This window comes from Ceratotherium simum, chromosome X (assembly GCF_057802395.1).
Source record: "Ceratotherium simum simum isolate JZ-2026a chromosome X, ASM5780239v1, whole genome shotgun sequence".
In the NCBI taxonomy this organism is placed as follows: domain Eukaryota; kingdom Metazoa; phylum Chordata; class Mammalia; order Perissodactyla; family Rhinocerotidae; genus Ceratotherium; species Ceratotherium simum.
In genome coordinates this window covers 120,036,865-120,059,898 of record NC_141940.1, presented here as the reverse complement: position 1 = coordinate 120,059,898, position 23,034 = coordinate 120,036,865, and the positions used below count along the sequence as shown (strand labels likewise).

The 23,034-nt window shown below is 40.3% G+C and overlaps 1 protein-coding gene across 1 annotated transcript in view; it reads left to right on the top strand.

Annotated features, from left to right (window-relative positions):
* FRMPD4 (FERM and PDZ domain containing 4) overlaps positions 1-23,034 on the top strand; it is a 535,550-nt gene that overhangs the window by 325,832 nt on the left and 186,684 nt on the right. The window contains exon 2 of the mRNA XM_087426512.1: positions 10,776-10,892. Coding sequence (XP_087282638.1) covers positions 10,776-10,892 — 117 coding nt within the window. The remainder of the gene's footprint in view (positions 1-10,775; positions 10,893-23,034) is intronic.

Below are 23,034 nucleotides of genomic sequence, written 5' to 3'. Positions count from 1 at the left end.
TGTGTGTTGCACACCTACCAATGCCAAGACCTGTGTGAATTCCAGGAATCTAAAGATGAAAGAGACTCACCCCTGTCCTTAAGCAAGACACAATTGGCTAGGGGATTTAACAGACAAATAAGAGCTAATTCCAATTCAAGGTGGCAAGACTAATGAGAAGAGTTCAAGTTGCAATGACTGTATTAACCAGTAAGTTTTTATTGAGCATCAACTAAGTGCAGCATGTAGAATTTTTTTTAATGGTATGTACTCTCAGGAGCTTATAAACTAGGAAGATGTATTCACACAGTTATTGGTAACTATACAAGGTAGATGCTACCTCAATGATGCAAACAGTAGATTCCCACGAGTATAGGGAAGTGAAGTAATCATTTTAGGACAGGGCTATCCAGGGACTGCTTTCTGTGGGTGGTAGCATTTGATATAAGTTTTGGAGGATGGGTCAATTTTGGACAGGTACGGAGAGGGAATAGCATGAACGAAGACATGGAGATAGGAACATGGAAAACGTGTTCAGGGAATGATAGGTGAGTTAGTTTAAAAGTAGGAGAATATTCTTAAACAAAATTAGTGGGATGCTAGGCTAGAAAAGAAGATCTGGGCCACATGATTAGGGGTGTTGATTTTCTGTGGCGACGGGTCTGGTTTTCATTGTCTGTTTTGTTCACTAATGTATTCCAAGCACCAAGAACAGGATGTGGTACATACTAGGTACACAATCAATATTTGTTATGTGCATTAATATGTGAAAGGAATAATGATAGCAGATGTTTTTGAACACTCAATTCACTTAATCCTTACAACAATCCAACAAGGTGGTTAGTATTATCCTTAGCTTTCAGAAGATAAAGCTGCTGTTTTGACGAGGATAAGGAGCCTGCTCAAGTTCAGATGGCAAGAGGTGGAGGCAAAGTTCCATGCAGTTCTGTCTGAATCTAGACTCCATGGTTTGGCCTTATTTCTGCTTTATTCCTCTCTTGCTTTTTACACAAATAGTAGCAGACTGTGTATCTTGCACAATAAAGGCATCTTGCCTTTATTTTTTTTACTTACTTTAGGGTCTTTCCAAATCTGTACATAAAGAAATTCCTTATTCTTTTTTTATAGCTGCATAGTATTCCACTTTGTGTTTGTACTACAGTTTATTTAATCCATCTCATACTGATGGACACTTCGGTCAAAAGGTATACACATTTGCAGTTTGGATAGAAACTGCTAAATTGCCCTCCACAGGGGATTGTTGAAATGCCCTCTGAACAATGTATGATAATGCGTTTCCCTACAACCACACTAATACCACGTGTTTTCAAACTTTTAATACTGCCTCTCTACAATTTCTCCACTGAATCCACCAAAAATCTATATAGACTCATGTCCTTTTCTCAGTCTCTTTTGTTTAAAATAAAATTTTATTTTATTTTTTTTTTTTTATTTTTTTTTGTCAGGAAGATCAGCACTGAGCTAACATCTGATGCCAATCCTCCTCTTTTTGCTGAGGAAGACTGGCCCTGAGCTAACATCCGTGCCCATCTTCCTCTACTTTATATGGGACGCCGCCACAGCATGGCTCTACAAGCAGTGTGTTGGTGTGTGCCCAGGATCCGAATTGGCGAACCCCAGGCCACCACAGCAGAGCACGCACACTTAACCGCTTGCGCCATCAGGCCGGCCCCTAAAATAAAATTTTAATTATTTAAAAGTAATACATGTTTATTATAGGAAATAAAGAAAAACAAAAGCAGACAAAAAAACAAAACAAAACACCTCAATCTCACAACCCAGAGACAGCCACTGTGGATCCATCTTTCTAGACTGTTTTCTTATGCCTAGGTACACAATTTTTTTTTTTTACAAAGTAAATCATATTGTGCACACTCTTTTTGTAATCAGTTTTGTTCTTTTAACTATGTATCCTGTATCACTCAGTCTTCATCTGCAACTTTGGTTAAACGGCTGAGTGGTAACCATTGTTGGATGAGCCGTCATGGTGGTAACCCGCCCCCCTTGTTGAGCTGTTGTGAGATTTAAGAAGGAATAACCTCTGAAAGTGTCCTAGAACAGTGCCTGCCTAACAGCAGTTATCAAACACGTGTTATCCCCCTCTTACCCCGACACTCACTCTTACTGCCTGAAGGTGGGGAGCTATGATTTTAATGCCTAAGATTCTGTGCCAGTACCATCATGTAACTTGGATTCCTTTATTAATGCAGCTTACATATGAGCATCTATTGTGTGCTGGACACTGGTCTGAATAATAGAGATAGAAAAATGAAGAAGACATTGTCCTTGCCCTCACGGGGTGTGCGTCCACTTAGAATATCCACTTGGCATCGTGTGCTTACCTGGGGGATACAACTACAAACTCATGAGCACGTACAACAGCATTCTAGTGAAGAGGGCTCAAGACTTGAGCAACTGACTGTTCCCAGATTTAGCTCTGTAACGCCTCTCTGGGCGTCCTTGGCCAACCTGGCCAGTCTCCATCTGTTTTCTTCTGTACAATACAGGGCTAATTATAATTGTCCTTTTAGATTCACAGATTTAGAGAATTCAGTGATCTAATAGATGCAAATGCATTTTGGAAAAATCAAAAGTTTAATTCAAGTCAGAGCTGCATCTGACTTTAATGGCAACCTGTGTGTGCAATGTTTGGGCACTCTAGATATGTGTCTCAGACCCTTAGGATGTCTTAAGTCTGTCACAGGATTGTTTCCAGAGTGAAGCTCAAGTTTGTATGTGCCAATTTTTGGAAGGAGAACCAGTTAGCCTGATTTAATTATCCTAGTAATTCTCCCAGATACTCAATTAGGAAACAAGTAATTCAACAGGCTGGTGAGAGGTTTGGATTGAAACTCATGGATATATAATCGCACAATTAGTTTTATTGTATGGGTTGGTAAATCATGCAACGAAGCAGATGAAAATAATCAGAAAAATGTTCACATTTGGTTATTAAAATATACATATAAATGTCTTTTACCATAGTTAAACTCTTGATTAATAATACATTTCTGCTTGACTAAAGTGATTCTGTATTGAATATATTTTTGAGTTTCTGCTTATATGAGGCTTGGCATTAATATTTAAAGTAGTTTTTCTGCCTACATTTCCCCCCTTTCTGTATTTTCCTGTCCTCCTTGTCATAACAGAAGTGAAATCTTAAGAATAGTTGGTAGGACGATTCTTACTTCTGTCTGCATGGCTTTCATGTTATTTTCACCCTATCAACGAAGCTTTCTTCACTGCACTAGAAGCTGCTAATAAGGGGCAGTAGGATGGAAAGCTGTTACCTCTTGTATGAGATTGAACTACTGTGACTACTGTACTAAAGGCTGATTGAATGAGGAGAGTTATGTTCTGAAATAGATGAGAACGCAGCCTAATTCAGGACGCGTCTGTGTGTCAACAGCATGATTAACTAGAACCAAAAGACTGGGTCAGTCAGTTCCTCACTGATCCATGGGGACAGGAAACTTGGCAGGACAGAGCCCCCTCCAGTCCCAATGGGGCATACCAAGTTGGTCACAAAAGGAACAAGGCTGCCGCCAAACTTGGAGCTTTTTAAATTCATCCAGAACCATCTTTTGTTCATTTTTCTCAGTCCCTCTCTGCTTCCTTTACCTTAACCCACATTGCATATCAACCTAGAAGATACTTTGAATATCATTAGCAAATTATGTGAAGTTAGGAGTTCTGTAGGCTTTCGGGTACTGTAACCCAACCACTACTTAGAGAAAATAAATGAGAAACTGCTTTATATTTTGTAACACCATCTGTAACACTATATAACTTTGGGTTATTCTAAAAATAATCTTTGTGAGTTCAAAGAGATAAGGATCATCAAATTCTGGGTCATGTCTTATTTTGTTGGATTTATATAGAGTCATTCTATGTCAAGGATGAATAACTGAGTAGATGTGGCTTAGGTTTTCCCGTATCTGAAATGGACATGATAATTAATTTCTCATCACCAAATTCAAAGGATGCAGCTTAATCCTGGCTACTGGTCCTAAATATTACCTGGTATATAAGGAAGCCCATAAGTTGAAGTCACTTAATTATGGCACAGTGTAAGTAATATGGAATTTGGAGTAGGAACCTCGGGGTTTGGGCCTGGACACTCTTCTAACTAGTTGTATAATGCCAGCAGTAGCTTTGCATAAGGCGAGTTTGAGTGGGCTCTGCCTCCTCCCCCCATTTCCACTCCTAGTACAATCGACGTAAAACATGGTGCTTGCCGCATGCGCAGTCTCGCCTCCAACTAGGTTGCTGTGCCGGTTTCCCTCCAGTGAAGAAAATCTGGTGCCTCCACTGGACATTGGGCAACTTATACATTCTCTCTGAGCCTCAGTTTCTTCATCTTTAAAATAGAACTATTAATGCTTTAGCAGGCATTCTGTTGCCTGCTGAGGCAGGCTTGTGAGCATCAAAACATATTGTGTATGTAGAAGTGCTGTTTAATCTATGAGGTCACATACAAAAGATACTTTCATTACTATTACAACCACTTATAACGCAGCACACCGTTTGATGAGACTGTTCCAAATGAGTCAGCCACTATAGGCTTTATGCATCTCGTTTATCTGCATAACATCGCGGTAAGCTGGATGTTATTTCCATTTTACACATAAAGCTGAAATGGAGAAAGGGCCAACTAATTCACTCAAGCCATGAAGCTGTTAAGTGTTTAACCTGGGATTTGAACTCGTTCTCTCTGATGTAAAGGTACATTCTACCTATGATAATTAGGCTTTAAGTGGAAACATTGAGAAGACTTGTTTTTTTTGTCCCAACTATAGTGTATTGAGCATCAACTATATGTCAAGTGCTATGCTAAGAATTGTACATTCATTATTTCGTTTACTTTTCACAACAACTCTATGAGCTAAGCCGGGGCACTGTTGTCATTTTGGCTGGATCATTCTTTGTGGTGGGGGCTGTCCAGTGCATTGTAGGATATTTAGCAGCAGCCACAACTTCTACCCATTAGATGCCAGAAGCACCCCTTCCCCCAGTTGTGACCACCAAAAATGTCTCCAGACAATGCCAAGTGTCCCCTGGGGGCAAAATCACCCCCCAGTGAGAATCATTGAGAGAGGCTAATTCTCTTTTACAGAGAGTTAAACAGAGAGTTTAGAGAACAGGGTCACAAAGCTAGTAAGTGGCAGAATTTGAATCTGTCTGACTCGGGATTTTGGAACCAGACCTCACATTCCTTCTCTCCTACACATCCCCTCTTCTGATACTGAGGTGTGTTTCTAAGGAAACTCAGGTCACCCTAGTGGCCTGCAGTTGGTTCCTAAGAGCCTGCCTTCTGCTAGGGTGGGTTTGCCATCAAGATTTGTCTAGGGCTTAGAGGTGTGCACACAGGAAGAGACCATGGCTTACTTCCACCAATGGTCTCAACACAAAAAGTTTGCAACTTTGCCTGTACCCTTCATAGCTACTCTCACCTCACATAAAGTGTGAAGATCTTTTTTTGTCCAGGACAGTTTCAATCTGTTGCAAACAATAGATGGGTGGAGCACAAAGTTGCAAACCAGTTCAGTCAGTCGGGAGTTTCTGGAATGACTTAAATAGCCCTGCCAATGTAGGTCGCTATTTTTAAGGCTGAGCTAAGTGTTTGAAAGTGGTTCACACAGCCATGATCTCAGGTTAAAGTCACAGAACATTGGAGTTGCAAGCGATCTCAAGGCCTGGCCTGAGACAAGTGGAAACTGACCCTCTGTACTAAGGATCACATGCACAGCTGGGATTACTGGTTCCTGGTAAAAACTTTCTGATATTTCCTTCTCCTTTGAGAACGGCTGAACTCATCAACTTCTGACCTGATAGGAAGGTGTAACTGGCTTGCTTCAGCCCCTCCTTGCCCTGCTTTTGCCAGACTGGAAAACAATAGATGACTGAGCTTTTCACCCTTTCTCTGTTTTGAGAATGGATAAAGCCATTTCTACTTGCATAACCACCCAAAGCCCTATATTCTCCTGAGGGGTAGGTAGAGATTTATTTAGCAGAGACTTTATAGCACATACTACAATGCATGCCAGGCAGCATACTAAGCATTTTACAAAACTCATTTAATATTTTCCCAAAGATGAGGTCCTATTACCGCCATTTTACAGAGGAGTAGCTGGGAGTGAGGGGGTTAGAGAGGTTGAGTAACTGCTCAAGATTATGGAAAATCAGTGGCAGAGCCTGGATTGAAGAGAGTCTGATTCTAACCCAGTGGTTCTCAAACTTGAGTGGTACCAGCATTGCCTGGAAGCATGTTAAACACAGCTTGCTGGGTCAGCCCCACCAACTCAGAGTTTTAGATTGAGTAAGTCTTGGATGGTGCCCAAGTATTTGCATTTCTAACAAATTCCTAGATGCTGCTGTTGCTGCTGCTGGACCTAAGACCGTACTTGGTGAACCCACTGCTCCAGTATACACGCTCTTGACTGCCAGGCCCTGCTACTCCTATCTAGTCAGCTAAAAAAAAGATGGAGTTACTTTGAGCAGTGGGCAGCCATCTTGGGGTGTAAAATACTGATGCCTGGGCCTCATCCCCGGATATTCTGACTCAAATGGCTTGGCCTTGGTCCCAGGCATCCGTAGTTTACAAGTTCCCCTGCGTGGTTCCAACGTGCAGTGAGGCTTCACATTGGAAATCACTGATTTGGGCAGCACTTAGCAAACATGAATGGGTATGTGAATCCCCTGGGGATCTTGGTGAAACTCAGATTCGCATTTGGCACAAACACCCGGGAGATACCCATGCCACTGGACTTCAGCCCAAACTGAGTAGTGAGGACTAGTATTTCCCAAACCCTAGGGTTGCCAGTTAAAATACAGTTCAATTTGAATTTTTGATAAACAGCAAATAATTATTGTTTTAGTATAAGTATGCCCCCAAATATTGCGTGGGACATACTTATACTGCAAAACATTCATTGCTTATTTGAAATTCACTTTAAATGGACATTCTTGGTTTTTGCTAAATCTAGCAACCCTACCTGAAGATAAGAATCATCTGAATTGCTTATTTCAACACACACACAGTCACCCACACATGCTCATGGATTCCTGGTCCTAATCCAGTCCTGCTGAATCATAATTTCTAGGGCCTGGTAAACTTTATAGTTAACAAGCACTGCCAGGTAATTCTTATCAGCTCAATTTGGGAAATACGTAAAACCTTGGATTGTGACGACTTTTGTAATCCTCTCGTCACTCCCATAGACACATTAGGAGGAGGTTGTAGTTTGGTTTGAGTCTCGCCAGGGAGCCGAGGGTGCTTCTTTTCACATTTTAGACTCAGTGGTAGTAGTATTCAGTCCTCCTACTAAGGTGAAGGCAAATCTTAAAGATTTGGGGCTATATTTTAGCCCCATGGGGAAGCTCTCCTCTTTGATACTCTCAGCGAATCTGGGTGTTCATTTATTTGGGGGGCTGGAGTAGGGTTTGCAGAAAAAATACAAGGTGCCCAGTTAAATTTGAATTTCAGATAAATGATGAATAAAATTTTTAATATAAGTATCCTCCAAATATTATATGTGATATACTTATGCTAAAAAATTGTTGTTCATGTGAAATTCACATTTAACTGGGTGTCCTGTGTTTGTAGTTGCTAAATCCGGCCACCCTAGGCTGGAGGATATCCTTACACATGATCTAATGGGCCAACCTGCATACCTTTCTAAGCAATGCTGGCAGCTGAGCAGAAGTGCAGGGCTCCTAGTTATAGGAGAGTCTTTGGGCTCCACGGAAGTGGTCAAGAGGAGCTTTGAGGCTAATGGGTCCTTGGACAAGAAAAGTAAGACCTCATTCAAAGAGGAGGGATTTTAAAAGGCCTCAGCCCCTGGGAAGGGTGCCCAGGAACTCAGGATGGTCTTTCTGAAATGGGGGAAAATAAAGTGCATGCATCTCACACTGGGACACAGGTCAACATTACTGCCCAAAATGAGGAGTTGTGCACGGAATTTTGTCATCGTAACAGCACCTGGTCTATCCAGAGGAACCAGGTATAATTTCTGCATCAGAGAGGGCTCTAAAGCAAAACAGCCAGAGGACTCTACTTTTATATGCACTAGCCCTGCTGTTGCTCTGCAAGGGGCCACCTGTTTTCTCTCCAGGTAGAAAAAACTGTGTCTTTCAGTAGAAATGGGATGGGGGGTGTTGGGGAGTGGTGGAGAGTTTGGTGCAGCCACAGAGATGGGAGCCAGGAAAGGAGGTCCCTGGAGCACCTTCCCAGTATGCAGAGAGTAAACCACCAGCTTCCAAGGCTAGATATTGTTGGGACTGGTCTTCCAGTAATCATACTGTGCAGAAGTGGGAGCCAAATCTCTCCATAATTATGACTTTCATCCTTGATTTTTCTCAAGACTGTTATGGTTAGATATTTACAAAGGGTGTTATTTTTTCTCCTTGCACTTTTAATTTGCCAAGTTCTACTAATGCCTTTGCTACTCATGTATTTTATGTCAACACATTAACAGACAGACATATAGTCATGTCTGATTTTAATTACTCAATTATTTGTTTTATTTCAGCTGATGTCCCTGGACCTGACTTAACTCAATTAGTGTTTGTGGATTTTTCCAGTATTATCACTTCATTTGATGTTTTATGACAAAAGGTTTTATTTGAAAACATCTTGCTGAACTGTTGTTTGCTGCTTCCTGAACATACTGTACAGAAAGTAATTTATAATAAAATTCAGGCTTCCTCCAGCTCATTATTATAATACAGTATTTTACATATAAGTTAGGAAGCCTCTGTCTTTCTTTTAGTGATTTAGACTTCAGGGGGAGAAAAAGAAGGAAAGAAAAGAGAAGAGAAAAGAAAGACGGTTTATTTGTTTTTAATAAATTAGCCCCTCTGGGAAAGATTAACTTTCTGATGCAGGATATAATTTAGTAATCCAGAATAAATGGTTGCATTCTCTACATAGGCTTCCTTTCACTTACAAGAATATTCTTCGTGTCACTTCTTACTGTACTACTGCTTTTGCAAAACTTTTTAATAACAGGACATACTGTATTCATACCTCCAAGGGCTTGTTTTCCTGGTCACACTTAGAAACCGTTCCAAATGTGTTCTCTGCCAGTGGAGAGAAATGGGCGGTCTTTTTGTAGTTCCTCAGGGTGGCAAATTCATGTGTTTTCTCACTGCAGGGAAGCAGCACATTTTTAAAAAACCACCACAGGAAATTGCCACTGCTGACTTTTGCACGAAGAAGAGGAACAAAAACTGGTGCCTGTCTTTTCTTTTAATAGTCACCGGGCATAAAATAATCCTATGGTGTCATTCTAAATTTGCAAGACCCGTGTTAAGTTTGTGAACTCTTTTGCTCCCCACACTTGATGAAGGATGTGGGAAAACTGAAAGGAAGTTAAAGAAAAGCAACGGAGGTGGTTAAAATTATGCAAAATTGTTCCTCTCCAGAAACTTGCAGGAAATGGGCTTGTTTCACTGGGTTATAGTTGGATGTATGAGTTGGGTGGGGGGTGGGGGGTGAGTTACCCTGTGTCCTGGGGAATTAAAAGTCTCTACTCCTCCAGAAAGGTTGACACCTCTGATTTGGATGTTTGCCGCGGGAGGGCAACAGTTCCGCATGAGAGCTGCCACATACGGTTGTGCAAGTTGGGCATGTTATGCCTGGTGCAAGGTTGGGGAGAGGGGGCACTTCTTTCTAATTATAAAGGGCTCCCAGGTATACTACTGTCACACTGATTGTGAGGCCATGGAAATATCATCACTGCTTTTCCCACACCCTTTGGTACCAGTCTGCAATTTGGAACCACCCAGAGGATCTTACAGGCTATCCAGAGTGAGTAACTTCACCTGGAGCAAAAGGGCCAAATGATGAGGGATATTGGTTGATCCTAAAATGGCATTGCTTATTGCCTTTCATGGTTCAGCTCTGAAGGAGTCTTCAGTGTTCGTGAGAGAATGGTGGGATTTCTGTGGGTCCTGGGTAGAAGAGGAGTGGCCAGGATTCAGTGATACTCCAGAAACTGGGCTGAAGCCTCTGGTTAGGGATTGTGACTGTGCAACGCTGCCCGTCACAACTGCTTGTCACGTGGAGTCACTTCTGCTTTCTTCTTGCTTTCGGAAAGGCCCGCTTCTAGAAAATTCTCCTTAAGCTATCCTTTCATTTTGCTGATGAGTAGAATTTAAGGTGTGGATTGGAAATTGTAAAAGTTAATGTGTGGATTTTCATTGCAAATTAAATTGAGAGTTTGTGTAAGGTTTTTATGACTCACCTTGACTGGAGTGTGGTTAATATGAGTGGAAATTTTTTATTTTGGTCAAAGGAGTCCAGGAAACTGAGGCTTGAGGTTATTTGTTTAAGATCCATAAGAATAGTAATTTATTTTCACATGTGTATTTATATTGTGGTATGATATCTATTTATGTGCCAAACCGTCCTAATGTCTGATCTCTAGAATACCTAGTGTAATGGAAAGTATACAAAACTTTTGTTCAAAATTGGCTTGTTTGTCCTCAGGAAAGTTACTTAATCTTTCTGAGCCATTAATTGTTTCTCATCTGTAAGGTGGAATAAGTACACTTACCTCATAGGACATCTATGAAAACGTAAGCAAGATACTATAAAGAAAAGGCCTAGCATGATACTTGACACGAAAACATTCTTTCTAATTGTTCATTTAATCAGCTGAGGATACAGCCCACAAGTGAGAGGAGCAAGTCCCGTGTCCCTTCTGGAGTTTGTCTCTGAAGAAATGTCCATGTGTCAGGTGTAATGATGCTTTTCTCTTTTTTTTCCCCAGCCACAGGACCAAGTCTTCAGGCTGGCCGCCTCCCTCGGGAACCTGGGGCTTGAACCAGGTGCCACCCTATGGATGGGAGATGACGGCAAACCGGGATGGCCGAGACTGCTTCCTCAAGTAGGTTGAACAGATGGCATGAACAGTAAAATCTTTGGCTTTTTGGACATCTCTATTTTGACCCTTGACTCAGGAGAATTAACATGCTTAGTTTAGGGAGTCATAGGCATTTAGAGGCCATTTCTCAAGCAGCTTGATCTCCTATGCCTTCTATATCTTGTGACATGAAGTTGCTTTATTCTTGGACAGGTGCCATTTTAGAGTGACAATACACTATGTACCATGGTAATCCTAGCCCAGAGCAAAAGTTTTCATTGTTCAGTCCAAGGCCAGTTATACTCATTATCTGAGGCTAGTAACTAAAGTTTGACATGGAGGAGTATCATTTAGAAATCTTTCTAGAAATGGTTGAGACAGGAATGTTACCGGCTCATCTGTTACTAGAAAAATCAGCTAAAAGGATTATGTGCATTATGGGTTGTATTGTAAATTTCTTCCACTGACATTGGCTAAGGTTTTGGATTTTTGTGGTGCTGCTTTTTTTTTAATTGTATTAAAATATACATTAGATAATGGTTCTGCTATATATGTTATATACATACAATGGTTATGTTTTAGATAACATAATGGTAAATTTTATTTACCATTTTAACCATTTTTAGGTGTACAATTCAGAGATATTAAGTACATTCACTATCACCACTATCCATTTCCAGAACTTTTTCATCATCCCAAATTGGAACTCTGTACTCATTAAGCAATAGCTCCCCATTCCCTCTTCCCCCAACCCCTGGAAACCTCTATTCTACTTTCTGTCTCTATGAATTTGCCTACTCTAGATATCTCGTAAGTGAAATCATACGCTATTTATCCTTTTGTATCTGGCTTATTTAACTTAGCATAACATCCTCCAGGTTCAGCCATGTTGTAGCAATATCTAAGAATTTCATTCCTTTTAAGGCTGAATAATTTTCCATTGTATGTATAGACCACATTTGTTTATTTATTCGTCTGTCAATGGACATTTGGCTTGTTTCCACCTTTTGGCTCTTGTGAGTAATGCTGCTGTGAGCATTGCTGTGCAAGTATCTGTTTGAGTCCCTACTTTGAATTCTTTGGGGTATATACCTAGGAGCGGAATTGCTGGATCACATGGTAATTCTATGTTTACCTTGGTCACAGAGGCTGCAGTGCTCTGGTTTTTTGCAGTTGTATGAGAAAAGTTCTTATATCACACTTCTCAAAACAGCAAGGATCCACCCTGCTTTCTTCTTCAACCTAAGTGAAACATTCTTAATTACAAGAAATTAGTGAAATAGGTTTGAGATCCAGAAGCATGGTTGGCCCTAGCCTAATACAACTGAGCAGAGATTGAAGACCAAGGGGAAAAAATCTTTCATACCACAGGCTGCATTCTTTGTTCCAGCCAAGCTGACTATGGACTGATTAGCAAACATAGGATCACCATGAGGTGGGGGATCATTTTTATAAAAATAAAAATATCTGCCAAGATTGCGTTTTGGGGATTTGGTCTTTGGACAGCCTAGCACTTGCAAGTTAAGATTATTGGAAAGTAGCCAGGGGAAAAACTCACATGAGTGTTGTGGTCAGTTTTTCAGTCTTTGCAGCCCAAATCTCTCCCCTTCCTAGAATTACTGCACAGGGGAGAGGACCCCTCTTCAGAGTACAGCTTGTTACTGAGGGGTTTGCCTCCTGGGTCCATCCTCGGAAGAGTCAAGTTGCCTTTGAACGTGACCCAGTCCAGGGAGCCTGTGGGCAGTGGCCTTCTGGTTCTTCAGGGCTTTCCTGAGGACATGCTCACAGAGAAACTATAGTGGAAATGGCAGTGGGAGCAGACTCTCCCAGAAAGCTCAAATACTGGAAGAAAGGCCAACAGTTTTGCTTACACCCTAGATTCTGAATCTTTAATTTCATAGTTTGCCCAAGTCCCATATACTGCTAGAAAGATATTTTTTGATATCGTGCCATCTATTTTGTCACACGGTTATGAATTTATGTAATTGGCTCAGTTGAGGTGGCCTAGATGCTTTGACTTAAAACAATAAAACTTTCTGCCAAAGAAATGTAATTTTTAAAAGAAATGGATTATGAATTTATATCTCAGACTTCTTGGGTTTTTCTTTTTCCCTGGTTGGATTTGGGTTCTGGTACATTCCAGGTCATTTTGTCAATAGATAGAAACCCAAACTGAGGCCTATTTGTTAGAGATTCTGGGAACCCCAGATAGGTCTACCTACATGCATTTCCACTGGCGTCATTGACATTTTTAAGGGCCAGCCCAGGTCTCAATTTAACATTTACACTGGCCTAATGCCAGCTCTTAAAACATGTAAGAGTGAATCAGCAACTTAATAGAGAAACCTGCACTGATTACTAAACAGCAAGTTTTAAAACTAAAGTCTCCTGTGTCACTTTTCCAAATCTACGGAGATTTTTCACTTGAAAAATAAGTTTCCATAGTCCTCTCAGTGACACTGTTTTAAGATGTCAAGAATAGTACTTCTTTGAAAAGTGTTTGTTCTTCCTTTGTCACTAATGAGTTTTATAAATAATGAGAATCATTCTGATTTTTTTTTCTTTCCTACTGGGTAATGTCCATTACAAAGAGATACTCTAATTACCAGAGTTTCTGGGAGCCCGGGTTTGGAGTATAACTGTACTCATTAGTTTCAGAAGTTAAAAGAACAATTTGAAAATTAATGTGTGGTTAGTAATTAGCACCTTTGCATTTAATTTTTCACTCTTTGACATATTCTCTATGAAACAGATTAGATGTCTTCTTTTTTTAAATCTTGTCTTAGGATCTAAAGGATAACCCACATCAGACAATTGTTTTGATGGAGGTGCAACTACTTCCGAGCAAGGGACAAAGCTATGGGAGGAACCAGGCTTCACACATTCAAAGTTAGAGCTAAATAATGAGATAATTCTATCATTATGAGTCTTTCAGAACACAGCCCAGGGTAATTCAAAATGTGTTCAAATTTCATCTTCCCTCTCCCATCCCCAATTATTTACAGTGGGGCTGGATAACCTGTTTTCTGTAAAGAGTTACTAATCCATAGAGTTAAAAAAAATCAAAAATGCCATTGCGCACATGTTAGTGTACATTTGTATAATATTGTATAGTCTACAGACTAGTGGTTCTCAACCTTGGCAGCACATTGGAATAGCCTGAGGAGCAGTAAAAACTCCTGATGCCTGGGTGATTAGTCTGTTTGGGCTGCTGTAATAAAATACCATAGACTAGGTGGCTTAAACATAGAAATTTATTTCTCATGGTTCTAGAGGCTAAGAAGTCCAAGATCAAGGTGCTAGCACCATCCGGTTCTTGTTGAGGGCCCTCTTCCTGGCTGGCAGACAGCTGCCTTCTTGCTGTATTTTCACACAACAGAGAGAGAGAGATCATCTCCCTATGTCTCTTCTGATAAGGGTACTAATCCCATCATGAAGGCTCCATCCTCATAAGCTAATTACCTCCTAAAGGCCACACCTCCAAATACTATCACTTCGGGGGTAGGGCTTCAACATAGGAATTTTGGAGAAACACAAACATTCAGTCCACAGCACTGGATCTGGGGTAGAGCCTAGGAGTAGGGAGTTGCAGAAGCTCCTCTGGCGATTCTAATGAATAGCTATGGCTACTGCTCTAAAGCACTTTTCTGTACATGCCCTCATTAAATAAGGAATCATTATCCCATTTTCCAGATGATAAAACTGCAACTCAGACGAATCAAATGGCATCCCCTAAGTTTACACACATGTACCAAGTCGCAATCCATTGGTTGTTCAAATGCACCAGATTTCCCATTAAGAGAGAACAACTTTTGTTGGTATTCTTAGAAAAATATGAAATACATTTTTTGAGGAACAGAAAACATTGTTTAAGAAACATGACAGATGCAAAATAAAAATTTCTCAGTTCCTTATTATTACCACTTAAGAGAAAGAGCAGAGCAGGGGAAGGAAGAGAGACAGATGGGAAGAGACAAACTACAAGGAAAGGACAGAGTCTTAGGAAAGAGTGTCCTGGTGAGAAATAGATAAGAGAGGGAGAGATGGACGGAGAGGGAAATTAGGAGAAAGTGAGGTAATCTGAGATGATTGTTATAATAACAGCATCAATAACTAATAGGTGTAGGTGTAGATATAAGTGGATATTGATGTAGTTGTAGATATAAATATATGTAGGTATAGATGTACATGTAGCTATAGATAGATATATACAGATATCATTGTAGATATATAAATGGATATAGGATATAGATATAGACATAGATGAGTGACTATATCATAATTCTGATATAATTACTGATAGTACCCCTTTTGCTCTCAAAGTGTTCTGATTTGGGTAATAGAAGATAACTCTATTTATGTATCACACCATCAAAGTTTAGAAAATTCTTGCAAGACATAAGATTTCATTTAATCTTGACGGTTGTCCTCTGACATAGTTCAGGCACATATAGGAATCTCCCTTTTGCAGAAAAAGCTGAATATTCACAGAGATTGGGATCTCTGCATCCTGTGGCTAGTCAGACCAGTGTCTGTACCATATCTTCAGACTCTAAGGCCTCAGTTCTTTTGGCTCTGTCATGGAATTTAATCCACACTAAGGCCCCTATATTCTATAGCTTTGATCCCCACCCCTAGGATTACCCAGCCCTATCCATGTATGCTCAGCTCAGCTCACCTCCACCTGTCCCTGCCATAACCTCCCCACTCAGCATCCTTAGACCTGGGCCTGATCTTCCTGGTTGTCTTGGTCATGTGCTTCCTTCGAAAGCTCTCCTTGGCCACACTCAACATCCATCCACCCAACATTTATTGAGCACCACTACATGCTCAAGATACCAAGATGAATAAGACAAGTTCTTATTTTCAAGGATCTTAGAGTGTGCTGGGAGTGATAAGTAAAATAATGGAATATGTTTTAGATACAGTGGAAGCCCCCAAGGAGGAATTAATCCAATCTGCTGGAAGTGGGGATGAGGGCTGGACAAGGATGCAGGCCGTTGTCATGGGCCTCACGCTACAGAGAGGCCAGCCATCATTCTCAACTGAGCAATGTCTCGTTTAATCCCTTTAGAGACACATAATAAGTTTAATAGGCAGAGAATGGGGAATACTGTGTGTTACTTATTTTCCATTTTTGAGTTAAATGAAGTAAGGACATGCTTATTTGACTGTGGGGTTGGGGAGAGTTAATGCAAAAATAATGTGCTTTCATAAATCTGTAATTTTGGTTTTTGTAGATTGAAGGAAAAATTAAAGCATGAACAAAATAAATATTAAAACACTAGCTGCTAAGATAGATGATTATAATGAGCCAAGTTGGAGTCTAGGGATACTGATGGGGGGGGGTGGGCATGGAGACCAGAGGGTTGTTTCCAAACTGCATGCCCTGATTTTTCAAGTTCTAAATTTAAGAAGCTCTTTGTTTTTCTTTTTTGGCCTGCTGGCTTTCTGGCCGCCTTCATCCTATGAGTCCACAAAAAGTAACCCTGCATGTGTATTGGACAAGACACACTGTTCTATTATTCTACCAGCAATTCCCATGGTGGGCAATTAAACCGAGTCACTATCTTTTTAATGCAGAAGAATTCAATTCTGAAACCTGAATAGTGGAGATTAGTAATGAGATATGGAAACTTTCATTTTGTTCTCCACTATGGACTTGGCCCAGCGTGGGAGAAGTTTAGCCATTCCTATCTGCCAGTCATTTCAGTGGTCAATGTGAAATGTATTTTTGGCTCATCTACCTCCAGAAAAGAATAATCTGAAGAAAGGCGAGCAATTTGCATGCACCACTCGCTTTTTGTAATCACCCACGACAGAAGACAGTCAAGTCAATGTGATAGGATTCTGTCTTCATGGAAATTAGAAATGGCAAAGCCTTACTTCATCCTTATGTGTGAGCCCCAAAGTATTCCGTCTAGGCTTGACTTAGTCTAATTCAAATGCCCTAAAGAGGGAAGAAGCGATAGATTACCTTCAAGCATATTTGGAAGTTCTACGGCTATTCTTCAGGTATTTTTTTCTTGATTTTTACCCCAAGATTTCATAGGAAAGTCTTACTGTTATTCTGTGGATGAATCCCTTAATCTGTTACTCTGTGATGAGTGCCCTTGAACTTTTCCTTCTCTAAAAATTAAAAAAAATGTCAAGAAGAGTTAAGTTGTAAAGTTGGATGTGGATATTGTGGCTGCACTCATCAGCCCGTGTACTATTTTCATATTTGAAGCAGACGTCAATTTCCTGCTTTGTCAAGCCTACATTTTTAATACACATCCAAGAAAGGACAAATGGAGCTGAGCGATTACCCACGTGCTTACCCTGTGTTTCTGGTAATAAAATGCAGAAGGTCTTTGTGGAAATTAACAGCTGTGCCAATAAAGGAAGTCAGAGAGAGCTATTTGAGGTGGGTTGCTCTGTTATTTTATGAAGTTTTAAATATCCAAAGAGTTAAGAACTGGTATTATGTTACAGAAGAGGCAGTTTCCCTCATTTTTTGTGTTTTTGATGAAGAATTCCTAAGTAAAATATATCGCTTCTGAGTGCACACAATGAATTCTGCATAAAATGCAAATAATTGCCTCATGGCAAGAGCAAATGCCATTTCATTACGTGAGTTCCTTAGGATCCCGAGCATCCAGTCAAGGGGAGAGAGATATCTTATAATTTTGGAATTGGAAGAACAAAGTAAAAGTGATAGTATCATTACATGAAATGAAAGGTAATTATGTTCTGTCAACGCAAAAGCTTCCCAGGCTGAACATTAGGAGCTGTTTATTCCCTTCATTGGAGCAGCTTTGTTTTCTTTCAAATCTGACAAAGCACCTATCCGCTGAGTTAATAATCACTGCTCCCAGCTGGAAGGTGAGTTTGCAGAGTTGATGGAAGTGCTGTTAACAGGAAGGCTCTGAAACAACACTGTCATTCCGGATCTAACTCGGCATGTGGCACAAAGAGCTGTGCTAGGCAGACTCCTCCCAGATCAGAGGCTGTGTCATTTTCCCTGTGCATTTGTTTTTGAAACTTTGCTGGTTTACTTAATCTGGCCATCACTCTAGGACAAGTCCTTAAAACATTTGGCTTATTTGTCCGGCAGGCCAAAGTATCTGAAGGGTTTGTAATTATCTGAAGTTCCTTGGGCCACTTGACTAGGACAGATTTGGGACATGTGCATTCGGGCGGAGCTGTAGACAGCAAGTTAGTTGGTGCACTGTGCACGGGGTGAGTTCTTTCTTCTGAGCTTTTATGTAGCCCCTAGTGATGTACGTGAGGTGGGTCACAAAGTCCATTTTGAATCACAGGGACAGCCAACCTGTAAAGAGGAGAAGCACCTGGATGACCAGGTTTCCATCACAGCCTGTAATTGAAATACTAGCTTGGGGCTGCCTACCACCCCTTGATTCTTTTGAGTGGCCTTTGGATCTCTTCTTTCTGCATTGAGCCAACCCTTGCAGAGAGTAATTTTGATGTCACCACCTAAGGCTGAGGCACAGGCAGGAAATTCTGGCCTGTGCCAAATGCCAAGTGGGGGGTATGGATGATGCTGCCAAGTAAATTGGCTGAACTTAAGAGGACACGGAATCACCTTTGTGGCAGGTGTCTTTTCATTACTGTCTGCACTCCTGCATAAGAGGAGGAGAGGAGGGCTGGTGACAGAGAGCCTTACTGTATCCACCAAGGGGTAGGAAACAGCAGTTCCCTGCCAAGCCCTTGTCCTGTAGCTCTTCTCAAAGCTTGAATAAAATCTTGTTATCAATGGCCCATTTCTGGGGCAGAGCCTCTTCAATTGCAAGGATAATGAGAAATGGTAGTACTTCTTGTGCCAGTGGACACTCTGATCAGTCTGAGTCAAGAGGAGCCATGTCACATAGTTGTTGCATGGAGTGTGCCACTCAGCTGCTCCAAGAGAACAGGTTTGGCAGCAGAGGTTCAGATTTGGAAGGCTGGAAGAGACTCTCAAGGAAGACTATTTGATATTATAGGATGCTGCTGAGTATGCAGGGCTGGCTACATAATTTTGGGGGCCCATTGCAAAATGAAAATGTACGCCCCTTGTTCAAAAAGCAGGATAAAAGTGTTGATAAAGGTACTAAAATGTAAAGGTTTTCCCTTTCTTCTGTGGTCTCTTTGTCAACATAGTTTCTTGTTTGCTATTTAATGCCATTCTAGGTAAATAAATTAAAATTTTAAATTATTAGTATGAATTTTACCGATCATCCTTATATTGTGCAATTCAAGTTTTAGGTTCAAATATAGGAGCATTTAACTCGTATGCAGAATCACTGAAATTACACAGCTTGTACTTCATAGCTCTTACATGTATATGTATTTCATTCTAGTCAGAAAAGTAGAAATGCTGCACAAAACTAACTCAGTAGTGTTTCATTTTACTTCATGATATGAATACACTCTACCAACACCCACTACCTTTGGCTTGCTGATGGGTAAAGAACTAAAAGGAAAGGAACTATGGGTTGCTCTGTCTTTCCCCTTTCTTCTGGATCATCATTTTCAGTGTAAGTGGATGGCCAATACAGGGAAGTAACACGAGTAAGAAAGAATATGACAGGATTCCTTGGTCATTCATGTTTCTTAGAAGGCCACATCTGTTAAAAACTAATTAGCCCTCAGCCCTCACCTCCGAACCTCACCTCTTGATTTTTTTTTATCGTTTCTTAAGTGGCTTTCTCAATAAAGGCCTAGCAAAGAAGGAAGATTGCCTCTAGCTGTTGACCCCCTCAGAAAGCAATCTCCATGCCTTGCCAAAGATGGGTTTTCTCACCGAAAGGTAAATGCCTTTTCCCCTCTGCCTCCAGCCCTTAATTCTGTAGGCCAAGTCAGCAAAACTTTTCTGAAAAAGGTTACATAGTAAATATTTTAGGCTGTGGCGGCAATGTGGTCTCTGTTGTGACTCAACACAATGCAGCTCTGCCACTGTCATGTGAAAGCAGCGTAGGAAATATGTAAACAAATGGACATGGTTGTGTTCCAATAAAACTTTAGTTACCAAAACAGACTGAGGCTGGATTTGGCCCATGGGCTGTAATAGTTTGCCAAACTTTGCTCTAGAGCATCAGGCATTTGACCCCATTCTCATATTTTTAATTCACTAATTGATAAATTTTCAAAACCCTCCCATGAAATGGGGAGCTGCCATTTATTTTATATATGAAAGAAACTAGGGCAGTCATTGGTAAAGTGCCTTTTCTGAGGTTGCACTCTGAGTCATGCAGGAAGCTAAAAATAGACCCCAGAGCCCCATTTTTTCCTACTTGTTTCCAGAAAGCTCTATAACATATCTACTGTTGGCACGCAGTTCTTGCACAGCTCTGACATTCATGACCTACCTCTAAAGGGTGTTCTAGGAATAATGTCAAAATCCACCAGAGAACTAGAACTTTTAATACGAAAGTGTCATGACTCCCCCTTTCCTTGTGAGTGCTGAGGGAGAGGAGGTCTGCTGATCACAGGGTTTGCAGCCTCTCCCCACCTCCAACCAGGGGAGGGAGATAGAGGGACAGGAAATGATAGCAACATGAAGTTTACTCACAATGGAATGCCAAGTGCAAGTGCAAATAATTATTAGGGAAGTGAAAATTACATAGCAACTTGCTCTTACTAATGGTCTGCAAAGAAACAGCCCCATTGTGCTTTCAAAAAGTTAATTGTCCATAGTGTTTTTAAGAAATTCTGCTCATTATCCTTGTGGAATTTTATAAAGCTCCCATATAAAAGTCCCCAATTTGTTTGTAGTGATGTTCTGTTCTAGGCTATTCTCACGGCTTCCATGACACCATCCCCCTTTTTTTGCTTCAAACTTACTGGAGGTTTCTTCTCATGACTCCTCAGCTGGTTCTTCTTTTTTAGCTCAACATTTAAACTTCAGTTTCCTACATTATCAAGCATTCTTTTCTACTTAGAATCCATAAAATAAAAAGGATTCATGAATTTAAATATGTTGATACCGTTTGGTTTTGGTCCAAAAATTGTTAGAGACTCATGACTCTTCCACTACAGGAGACAAAGGAGATCAAGTGGAGTTAGTTTGCACTGCCCAGAATATTGTCTGGGCAATAACAGGTGGTCAATAAATATTTGTTGAATAAATGTTTAGATGTATATATGTATGAGTGGATGGATGGGTAGATTAATGGACAAATGAATAGACCTTTTTCTTAAGCATTATATTCAGTAGTTTGTTGGGAAAGATGCTGATACATAAGTCAGTGAGTAGAAACTATCTCTCCTTGCTGATGTAGAAATTTCACTACCAGAATTTGGGCACATAGATAAAGACTATATTTCCTAATAAGATCTTGAAAGTTCATCAAGACCTTGTCACTGATTCATATCTTATTGTGGCTGTTTATATAAGATCTCCAAAATTCAGAATGTAATGAAAGTATCTTTCTGGGGTAGTGTGAATGCAGTGCATCCCAGCAGCAAGTGGCCTAGAATCATAAATCACGGAAATTAGAGCGTATAAACACATGGGCTAGGATTCCAGCTCTTCTCAGTACTAGCTGTGTGATGGTGAGTAATCATGTGGACACAGTGGGCCTGAATTTTCTTATTATAAAATAATGTGTTTGGACTAGAAAAGTGTATCAGTTGGGAATCTTGTTAGTTATAAGCACCAGAAAATTGCTAACCAATTTAGCTTAAACAACAAAAGAATTTCTTGGTTTATGTACCTAAAAAGTAAGTGGTAAAACTGTTGTAGCTAAGAGGAACCTAAGGAGACTTGACAGCTAAATATCATGGACATCTGAGATGGCATTCTGGAATAGATAAAGGACATTAGGTGAAACTTAAGAAAATCTGAATAAAATATGGACTTCAGTCACTAATAACATATCAATATTGGTTCATAAATTATGACAAATGTACCACACTAACATAAGATGTTAACTACAAGGGAAACTGGCTGCCAGATATGCAAGACCTCTCTGTACTCTTGTGAATTTTCTGTAACTCTAAAAGTGTTCTAAAATAAGTTTGTATATTAAAAAAATACACAAAATGGAGTGACATCAGCAAGATAGTGGTCTAGGAAGATTCAAACCCTCTTCCACAGGGAAACTAAGTTAATATATGGACCAATATACCTTTGTGAGAATTCTAGAGACCAATTGAGAAGTTATAACACCCAGACCAATGTAAAACCCAGAAGGAATTCCAGAAAAAAGGGTAGGAAAATTTGTGGTGTTTTTATATCTGTCTATGCTTCTCCCCCCCATCTGATCAAGTATGGCACAACCAGGAGAAAACCTCCCACACCAGGGATTCTTCCTCAGGAGAGAAATAAAACAGTAGATCATGCATCCAATGTTCTGGCTAGTCTAGCGGCTGCCGGTATCTGTCTCACCTGAGACAGTGCTGACAGGGCTGATGGCATTGTTTGGAAGTTGCTGCAAACAGATGTGATCATCATGGCAGGTCAGAGCTGCAGTTCCACAGGCAGATGCCAGGGGGAGCAAGATACTATGGACTTCTGAGAAGAAGTAGGAACAACCTGTTTAGTGAATTTAAAATGAATAAAAGCACACACACACACAAACCCAGGGAAGACACATCCTCAGACAAGATTTAAGAGGTCCTAAAATCTTTAGCTGGGCTGATCAGTGAAGGTTTTCCCTGAACAAAGCCAATTTATAAAGACTAGAAGAGATTTTTTCTTTTTGTCAAATGCCCAAGTCTCAACAGCAAGAACAAAATCACACGGCATACAAAGAAACAGGGAAACATGGCCCAATCAAAGGATCAAACTAAAACTCCAGAAACTGACACTAAAGAAATACAGATCTATGAGCATGACTTTATATTTCACATGTAAAACTATCATAAAGATGCTCGGTGAGCTAAAAGAAAACACAGATAGACAACAAAATCAGGAAAGCAGTGCTTGAGCAAAATGAGAATATCGATAAAGAGATAGAAACTATAAAAAAGAACCAAACAGAAATTCCAGAGGTGAAAAATGCAAAAACTTAACTGAAACATTTACTAGAGGAGTTCAACAGCAGACTTGATTGGAGAGAAGAAAGAATCATCAAACTTGAAGACAGGTAGTTTGAAATCATGGAGTCAGAGGAGCAAAAGTGAAACAAGAAGAAAAATATTAAGAGAGCCTAAGGGACCATGGGATACTAGCAAGTGAAAATAT